Source organism: Phyllosticta citriasiana (genome assembly GCF_038021145.1).
Source record: "Phyllosticta citriasiana strain CBS 120426 chromosome Unknown IWZ02scaffold_21, whole genome shotgun sequence".
Classification (NCBI taxonomy): Eukaryota; Fungi; Ascomycota; class Dothideomycetes; order Botryosphaeriales; family Phyllostictaceae; genus Phyllosticta; species Phyllosticta citriasiana.
Genome location: NW_027117298.1, coordinates 133,675 through 143,189, shown reverse-complemented (window position 1 = coordinate 143,189; position 9,515 = coordinate 133,675). Strand labels below are relative to the sequence as shown.

At 55.6% G+C, this 9,515-nt stretch overlaps 2 protein-coding genes across 2 annotated transcripts; one reads left to right on the top strand and one right to left on the bottom strand.

Moving 5' to 3' along the window:
- Window positions 1-1,917: 1,917 nt before the first annotated feature.
- IWZ02DRAFT_495015 (uncharacterized protein) lies at window positions 1,918-4,899 on the bottom strand (the record flags this gene model as incomplete). The annotated part of the gene is made up of 2 exons (XM_066770096.1): window positions 1,918-3,033; window positions 3,088-4,899. The coding sequence occupies 2 exons, from the start codon at window positions 4,897-4,899 to the stop codon at window positions 1,918-1,920; spliced, it is 2,928 nt and encodes a 975-aa protein (XP_066617746.1).
- A 1,367-nt stretch (window positions 4,900-6,266) lies between these two features.
- On the top strand, window positions 6,267-9,056 carry IWZ02DRAFT_151192 (cholinesterase). The gene is made up of 3 exons (XM_066761927.1): window positions 6,267-6,714; window positions 6,889-8,023; window positions 8,078-9,056. Exons 1-3 carry the CDS (start codon window positions 6,588-6,590, stop codon window positions 8,880-8,882), a joined length of 2,067 nt encoding a protein of 688 aa, XP_066617745.1. The 5' UTR covers window positions 6,267-6,587; the 3' UTR covers window positions 8,883-9,056.
- The last annotated feature ends 459 nt before the right edge of the window (window positions 9,057-9,515 follow it).

Below are 9,515 nucleotides of genomic sequence, written 5' to 3'. Positions count from 1 at the left end.
CCGGGCTGAGTGCCTCTCCTGCCGTCATCATCTATTCTTTTCATCTCAAGATATTTTTGCATTCGACCGCGGGGCGAGACCTCTTCCCGCAGGCGCACTTGCTCTGCTCAATATTATCGCCTTCTCATGGCACTACTGCATCACAGGCAACAAAAACGTCAACCCACCAATTCTACACGCATTCCCCTTCTCGCGCCTATTCCCTTCCCTACATTAAAGTACTTATCACACTCTCCCATCGACCTTTCGCCGGGAGAACCAGGACCACCAAAGACGAGAAGAAAAGGAAAAGGGACCAGGACTTCCCCCTTTCGTACCCACTATATGTAAATACCTAACATACGGATACATATAGACACTCAGCCTTGTAGCGTTCTTTAAACCCTCTTTACTAGGTTCATCTGCAAAGTCATCTAGAAGACGTTTTAGGCCACATTAACAAGAACCTACAGTCCTATTAGATCAAAACCGAGAAAAAGACTTGGAGGCAGTAGCCATCATGACCTCGAACTACCTAAATTCCTCTCACTTCCACCATATAAGATGATTAAGCTGACGCCGTTGGGCTGTTTAAATGTGACCATCATCAACAAACCCTAACGAATACACCTTTTGTCTCTTTTCCTTCCTGTTCGCGATGGAAGGGGAGCAGGAGAGGAGATGGAGGACGTGTTCCTTTGGTGTATTCGTGGCAAGTAGTGGTGGGGCTGGTGGTGGGTGATGGGTGAGAGGTGAAGTCAGAGAAGGAAAGGAGAGAAGACTGTGATGAAGCAAATATACATTGTATCCCTTCCTTCTGCTTGCCTTCTTGTCTCTTATCTCAGACCAGCGAGCGAGCTTGATCCAGTGCTGTTCAGGCCAGTTCGCTTCATTTCACTTCACTTCACTTCAGTCCAACGTCTGGCATGTAGATAGATAGACAGGCAGACAGGCAGCAGACAGGCAAGTAGAGGGCGCACAGTCAGGGTAGCACATACACACATATTTCCTGCCATTTTTGCATCAGCCAGCCAGCCAGTAAGGGCAGCTTGTTGAACACCACGTCTACCACGCCTGGCACACTAGCGCAAGGGCAAAGATCGAAGCACGCATGCACGTAATAATCCACACGTCATAAGACCAAGTCGACGGATCGACAGAAGGGGGAAGGGAGGGAAAAGTGAACGACAAGGATCAGATGTGCCAAAAAAGGCGGGGCTTTCAAGCGTCTACATTGTTCCCGTCCGTCCATCTGTCCGTCCATCCATCCATCCATCCATACGTCAAATCCATAGCTCACGTAAAATGTAAAGAATAAGGGTTTCCATCCGTCCATCCATCCGTCCATCCATCCGCCCATCCATCCGTCGTTCATCCGTCAGTCACTCAGTCAGTCAGCCCCGCCCGACTGTTGTCCATCTACCTGTGGACCAGTCTTTCCATCCGTCCATCCATCCATCACCGATTTTGTTTGTCCTGCCCATCCGCACTGCGTCACCTTTTCGACTACTGTCGGGCGACAAGTTCGTCCACAGCAAAAGATCTTCCAACAGAGAGAAGGGAAAAGGTAGAAAACCCAACACGTCGTGGTGATAGTAGTAGTGGCAAAAGGGAGAACCACCGTCAACGTCGTCCCATTCTTGTTGTTCGAAGTAGTAGTGGTAGAGGTGAAGAGGTTGGTATAAGAGATTGTCGACCGATGAGAAAAAAAAAAAAAAAAAAAAAGCCCAAGAAATGTTGCTATAAGCGTCAACTCGTACACTTTGACTGACTCGACGTCTGTGACGACCCAATCAAGAAACAAAAGGAAAAAAAGAGTTACCCGCTCGAGAAAAAAAAAAAAAAGTGGCAGTCAGAAAAAACAAGACCGCAAAGCGAAGCGAAGCGAAACGTCGAAAGTGGTTCAACGTGAAAGAAGAAAGCGCCCGAATCCTCAAGTCATGCGCCGTCAGTGCCCTTGCCGTCTGCTTTTGCGCCCACATTGGCTTTGTGCTCGTCGTCCTTGAGCTCGCTCGACTCTTGCACCGGGGCAAGCGTCGTTGCAGGCGAGGGCATTTCCTTTTCCTTGTCCTTGTCATCGGGCTTGTCGTCGTGCTCATGCGACTTGGCTTCTAGCTTTGCTTTTCGTTTGGCCGTCCAGTCGCTCAGGCTCATCTTGGCTTTTCGCTGGACTGGGCTGGGAGTTGCTACCGAAGTTGGAGTACTGACGTCGGGTGAGGGCGCAGGAACTGGGAGTACAGAAGGGGTGAGGAGTGAAGGAGATTGGGCGACGGGTACGCCGCTGACCGTGCCGGCCGGCGGAGTGTTTTCAGCGGCCGAGGGAGGCGGTGGGGTTTGTGTTGCTGTTCGTTGAGTGGAGAAGGTGGGGAGAGGCGGGAGATCGACATGGGAAGGTCTGCCGCTTTTGCCAGGACCATTGTGGGCCGATGCGTCATCAGTGGGCAGCCACGGAGGTGGAGGTGGTGGGAGGGGAGGATGCGAAGCACGCGATGGGCTCTCTGGCGAAGTTTCTGGCGGTCTTGACCGAGGCGAAACAGGCGCAGCATCCTTTTTCGGTGCCTCGATTGATGTGGCCGTCGAGGCATCTTGCATTTCGACATCCTCTTCGACTTTTGGTTGCGGCGAGGACGTCCTGTGCAAGGCTGGCTGCTCCAATGCCGTCGAGTTTTCGGGCTCATCAATGTCCATCCTATCGCCGGGAGCTTGCGATAGAGGTGGACTTTGTTGCACCGATTGCGATCGTTCTCGCGTGAACCTGGCGTCGCGTGTGCGCTGCAAGAGCGAGCGCAGGAAAGAACCCTTGGGCTTCCGTCTCTCGACATGCATCGACACGGACACCAGCGGAGGGCAATCGGGATCGGGGTCGGTCTGCGTACCCTGATCCGCATACTCGGGCTTGGGTGGCGGAAGAGGCTCCTTGGGCGCACGTGGAGTTCGCCGCGGATTGTTTGACCGACGGCCGTTCATGGTCGAGGAGCGGCCATTCGACTCGGATGTGCGAGACTTGGATGCGGCCGGAGATGGGACGGATGACTCTGCAAGACCCAACTGCTTCTGCGACACGATTAGCTTTTTCCTCCTAGCTGATAAGGGTATGGTAGGTTGTACAGAGCTTGCCACGCTTGGCGTGTTCAGGGCCGACCCAGCGCTGTTCCGCTTCCGCTTCTTCTGCGCGTGCTGCTCATCATGCTCCAATTGCTCAAACAATTTTTCTTGCTGCATCAGTTTCCGCTTCTCCCGGTCCGACATTTCAACGCCCAGTCCAACAGCATTCTCCGTCGACGCATGGGTCATGGGAGTAATGTCGCGGCTCGTGGGCTTGCTGCGGGTGGAACCGGAAACCGACCGGCTTTCAGCATTGTCGTCGTCTTGATCGCCACGCCTTGCTTCACTGCCTGCCCGACTGTTCGTAGCCTGGCCGGTGCTCAGCGGAGAGACGTGGCTACCAGTCTTGCGTTTCGTCGGAGGCTTGATGACCTGACTGCTCGAGTGCGAGCCGTTTCGACGGTCGCAGCGAGCAAGAGGACAATCCAGTGCAGAGCATGCGCATCCACCAAAGTTGGAGAGGACGCCTGCAACCCAGTGCGAAATGCCTTCCACCTCTTGTATGCCACCTTCGCGAGTGTTGCCGTTCTGCACGTACGTCTGCAGCGCCTGCTGAATGTCCTTGTCAACGTCCCAGCCGAGGGTGACCTCGTCGCCTGCAAAGATGTCGGCGGTCGCGATGAAGCAAAAGTGGTATTCCGATTCGCCCGTGATGAGGATTTGCATGCGCACGTTGGGTCTACAGCTGCGACGGACATATCGCAGATGCGTGCCCTCGTATCTGGTGTCAATGTAAATGGGAAGAGAGGGAGGGAAGAAGACAAAGGGCATGGGGTGTCGCAGAGTCGCCCATCGGTTGTCTGGGTTGGAGCAGTACTCGTCTCTGAGACCAATCTGACCCTTGAGTTCTCCAACGAAACCACCACGCGGTACATCTGCATCGACGGTGATCCACATCCAGGTGGGATAGGTCCCTTGATTTGTTGGGAGGGCGCCAACCGTCTTGTTGACTCCAAGGTGAGGGCCAGTCTCTTCGAGCGTCTTCATCGATCCATCGTGACGCTGGAAGATTTGATCGGGGGTCTTACCACCAGTCGCTTTGGCCGTCTCGTCAGGGTCCTTGAGCCACAGGTGCAGGCTGTTGGTGACGCCCAGGTCGCGAAACGAATTGGCCTCGATTTCGGCAAAATCGCAATGTTGGTATAGTCGCAAGAATTCGTCAGAAAAATAGTCGCTGGCGTAGCCGTTTGCTACTGGCGTCGCGGGCGACTTGACGGGACTGAGGACAGGTTGGGCGGTCGAGGTGGCTCGCTTACGACTTGACAGTTGCGATAGCGACGCAACGGACCCTGAACTTTTGTGAGTGGTTTTGGGTCGTTTGGCCGGCGGCTGTGGTGGATCCCTAGGGCTTCCACTCTTGCGCTCGACGCCAGAGCCTCCTTCATCGTGGCCATTTGTCAGTGCAATCGTGTCCTTTGGCTTCTTCTTGTGGCTCTTGGGTGCAGGTCTCTTGTTCTTCTTTTCGAGCATAGTTTCCATGTCCCTAAAGGCCTTTTGACGTTCCTTGATCCGTCGCTGCTCAAGGGGCCGTGGGTGGCAGTCGGCGCACTCGTGGACGCGTGGAATCTGGGCCTCGTTGTCGTAGTAGCACAGCACATGCTGCCAGGTCCTGCACAGCTCACAGAGAACGCTGCTGCCATCGTCGAGTTCGTAACCGCAGACGCACTTGATGGTGTCGGACACGTTGTCGTCTTCGGGTTGCTGCGGGCCATCCAGCGGTCGGCCATTGGGAACACCATAGGGAGCGGGCGCAAATGGAGCCCTTGGGCTTGGCTGGGAAACAGCATGCGTCTGCAGCAAGGGGATTTCTGTCATAATCCGCCAGGTGTTGGAAAGAGGTGAAGGCGGCTCAATCTCGTCGTGCGTCGAATTGCATGACGGCCGTCACAGCAGGACGAGCAGCGTCAGAGCGGCCCTAAGACGAGTCCGCAAGATGGGGCGCTTGGTGATGCGGCAGGCGTGAAGGCGATCGAACAAGGCGTGCGAGGAGGCTGGAATGACTCAACGCGAAGGTGGGTGTGTGCGCGAGCAGAGCCAGCAGCGGGACGCGGGTGGATTGAGGGCGCGTCGATGCTGCTACGTCGTCTGCAGCGCCAGAGGCAGACAGCGGGTGATGATTGTATCGTGTGCAGGTTGCAGGGCGACGGCGACGGCGGCGGAGGCGTGGTCGAGGGCGCGTTGAGCGGCGGGTGGGAGACGAGGGTTGCAGCAGCGCGGAAAACGGGACGAGTGGAAGAGGAATCAGAGGACGAAGCAGGCGAAGGTAGCAGATTCGAAATGATTCGTGGGCTGGATCGGTGGAGGCGTGAGAGGAGAAGAGGTGGGAGTGGACAGAGGGAGGGTGAGAGGACGATGAGAAAGCGAGCGAGAGAGGGCGAGACTAGAGGAGAGAGAGAGAGAGAGAGAGAGGGAAAGGGCGCCGAGTTGCGTTGCAGGCTTGCCTGGGTGTCCAGCCTGTGAGTGAGCCGGAGAGGAGAGCACTGACCGAAGGCCACCGAACGCGGGTGCGCTGCTGGCTAAGCCTGATCGGTCAGGCCCAGCACGCCAGCAACCCAGGCCGGGAGCCCAGCGCTGTGCACACCAACAAAAAAAAAAAAAAAAAAAAAAGACATCAACCCAGCACCAAGAGATATGGCCATTTGTACAGCGCCGCCATCGTGCGACACCCGCCGTGGCAGTGCCGCCGTCGGTGGGCGACTGGGTTTTGGTCGCGTCAGCAGCTGCAGCTGCAGCGACGGCAGAGCAGAGCATAGCAGAGCAGAGCAGCCGGAGAGCAAGAGAACGACGAAGCGTGAGAAAGTGAAGCTGCAGCTGGTCAAGGCCACGCCATAGTGCAAGGTGGCTAGGTAAGGTAGTGTCGTCTTCAGTTGTCAGAGATGGCACATGTCATGGATCATGGCAGAAGCAAAAGCCATGAATAGCTTCCAATTCCTGTCATGGTCGCGTCACGTGAAGAGCCATGACAAAGGAAGGAAGGACGGGAACCCAAGCGCGGGCGGCGGCGGGGCTTCAATTCCTTTGCTTGTTCCTTTCTTTGCTCTCACCATTCATTCATTCCATTTGTCTCACCCAGGTCTCCTCTTGCCCCTCATCACCGCCTTCGTCCCTCTCTCATCCCGACCCCGCCGCCACCGCCCAGTCCAGAGCCACAAGACGCCCACCCCCCCCCCCCCTCCTCTCAGCCTCGAATTCCCGGCCCGTCCCCACTCTGACTCTTCGACCACTGCTGGTCCGCCCTCTCCTCTGCTCTCCTCTGCGCTGCTCTGCTCTGCTCTGCTCTGCTCTGCTCTGCTCTGCTCCGCTCCGTTCTGCCAACGAAACAAATCCTCGCTTCTGCACTCGACCATGGACCATGCACCATTTCGAGAAGAATCCCGATGCGCGCTTTGGCCGCAATAATTGGGGTCCACTTCATCGCTTCGCTTTATATTCTGTCGCTGGGACCATTGTGACCATGGACATCTCGTACGCGTCTCGTCGCCTTTTCTGCCTCTTCCGGTCCCATGGTGGTGCCGCAACGCCTAGTCAGTGGCCTCACCGCCTGGGCCATTCTCTCCCCAGTCCTTGCCATACCCAGTCCTGAATCAGTGGGGTCAGATGTCTCCATTTTGCTGCACAATGATCTACTCGGTACGCTCTGGCTCTCCGTTGATTCGTCAATCCCAGACGTAACCGCATCTTTGCCCCGGTAACCACGACATACACACTTACCCCGCCGTCGCGTCGTTGTTGACTGCCTGTTTTCCTTTTGCCCGCTTCGACCAGAAGAGTCTATTCAGCAGCTGAACCTAATTGCTTCATCAGGGGCCCCTGGCATCCACGACGCTGCCCTTGTCCTCGGCAACCTCCAGACCCATGACGAAGCCGTCTTGAGTTGCGCAGCACTGGGTGAGGGTCTCTGGGAGCCGCCAACCACCAAAAACGCTTCATCTGAATTAGGCTTGTCCTACCTTGCTTACGCGGACCCGTCCACTTGGGACTCGGACTACTGGATCCAGAAATCCGCTGCAGCCAACTGTCGGGCAATCACGCAAGATGGTCTCGCATACGACGTGGACTGCAGTGATAAACTCGCAGTCCTCTGCTCAAACTCTGCTGGCCTCGCCGTGGCAAACACGACCAACACGAGCTCGCAATGGCAGACCACTGTGAAGGCGGGCAACTTGACTCTTACAGGGTACAGAGACAGGCACAGCTTCCGCTTCCTAGGCATCCGCTACGCTGCGCAACCCGAGCGCTTCACCCACTCCACTCTGTACTCCGGGCCCGCCAACGCTTCTGCCCTCGACTTCTCCCCGCTTTGCATTCAAAGTGGCTGTGACGCCACGACTTGCGCCGAGGATTGCTTGTTCCTCAACATTTGGACGCCATACCTCCCCAAAGATGGCGGGTCTCACGCGAGCAAGTTGAAGCCTGTCCTGTTTTGGATCCATGGCGGTGGCTTTACCGGGGGTCTTGGTAGCGATCCTACGACCGATGGCGGAAACATGGCTTCAAGAGGAGACGTTGTCGTCGTGACATTCAATTACCGAGTCTCGACTCTGGGCTTCCTAGCACTCGGAAACAACCAGACCAACGGCAATTACGGTCTGGGAGACCAAGTAACCGCCCTCAACTGGGTCCATCGGCATATTGCCGCGTTTGGAGGTGATCCAGAAAAAATTACCATCATGGGCCAAAGTGCCGGAGGAGCAAGCGTGAGAGCCTTGATGGCAAGTCCAAAAGCCAAGGGCAAATTTCGCAGTGCGGTTCCGATGAGTGCACCTCTAGGAGTATACCCCTTCCAGAGCTACGGGGAATACTACTCTGTTCAAGAGTCGGCGAGTCTTTTCGGTCAAGCTGTCTTGAACGGCGCCAATTGTACCAGAGCAAAAGATGGTTTGAAGTGCTTGAGGGAATATGATCCGTATGAGCTTGTGGCATTACCTGATGTAGCAAGGCAAGCCTCTCCAAGCTACCCCTGAAAATATCGCACTTTGCTCACGTTTCGCAGTTCACTTGTAGTCGACGGCCTGTACCTCACAAGCCCCGATCTTAACCTGACTTCCCCATCTGGCCCATCTATTCCGCTCCTCACAGGCTTTCTGCACGACGATGCCGCATCTTTTGTGTCCTGGCCATCTGCCAACTCGACCTTCTCCTCCTTCCTGGCCTCCTACGGGATCCCGGCTCTGCCATCCATCCTCTCCGCCTTCCCAACCAACTCCTCCTCCAACACAACGCTCGCCGTCTTCAACGCCACGTCGCGGCTTGCAACCGACGCCGCCTTCCGCTGCCTCAACCTCGCCAGCGTCCTCACTGGCGCGCGTCATGAAGTCTTCGACCCGTCGTCCACCTTTATCTACGAGGTTGACCGCTCCTACATGCCGCCGTCATACAACCCCAACCCGCTCGCATGCGACGCGCCTGTCACGTCGGCCCGTCCCTTTGGTGATCCGTCCGCCGCGTACTACAAATGCCACGGCGGCGAGATGCTCTTTGTCTTTGGCAATTTCGTGTTCAACGAGTTGCCGTTCCGCGACGACAAGGACGTCGTGTTTTCGCGCTACATGCTTGATCGGTTTGCCGCGTTCATCCGAACCGGCGACGTCGAGCCTGCAAAGGCGTTTCTTGACGCGCGGGGTTTCGCTGACGAGGAGGGCGTAAAAGACGTCGGTTTTACGTGGGAGAAGCTGGATTTGCAAAACCCGAGCTTTGCGCGGCTGGATTGGCCTCCAACGAGCAGGGCGTTTGACGAAAAGGTGCAATGTGAGTCGTTTGGTTCTGGGCTGAATTACTATGAGAATGATGGACTTTGAAAAGTTGGGATGCTGCCGGTGATTGACCACAGGTATTTGGTAGGTATGTATATATAGTATAGCGAAGCTGATACAACGGGTACATATATGTCTTGTTTTGAGGTATCTAATCCTCCTTCACTAATAGCGATGCAAAAGCAGGAAAAGTGTGCCTGATTACCCAATCATGGATGTTAAAAACCAAAGTACGTTCTGCTAAAACGCAACGGTCTTGACGCGCGGGTAAACAACTTCGCAAAACGATGGGAACGCGAGGCGTCGTATATGTCTGCGACGAGGAGGCGGATTTTTAGGGCTAAGTATCTTCGACATCATCATCATCATCGTCAGTCAGTCAGTGGAGGGAGATGACGGGAGCCAAACACATGCCTGCATACATGTACCTATACCAGAGCAAGTAAGTAGCAGCACTAAGGAAAATCACGAGCAAACACGCATTTTTAATGATTTCTGGCAGGCTGGCAGGCAGCACGGTGAATCCGGCGCCAGACACAGCAGCGCAGCAGCGCAGTGACGAACGGTCTAGGACGTCGCCTGCCGCCGCATCAGCGGTGCTACGTGCCAGGTACATACCTAGGCACATAGATATCGTTTGCGCTGCCGCGAACCCCAATCAACTCAGTGGTCTGCAGC

Bases quoted from the DNA above. Each gene is read 5' to 3' on its own strand.
- IWZ02DRAFT_151192 (XM_066761927.1), top strand. From the start codon at position 6,588: ATGGTGGTGCCGCAACGCCTAGTCAGTGGCCTCACCGCCTGGGCCATT. The intron at 6,715-6,888 runs GTACGCTCTGGC...TTGCTTCATCAG, and splicing joins GCTGCACAATGATCTACTCG to GGGCCCCTGGCATCCACGAC. The intron at 8,024-8,077 runs GCAAGCCTCTCC...CACGTTTCGCAG, and splicing joins GCATTACCTGATGTAGCAAG to TTCACTTGTAGTCGACGGCC.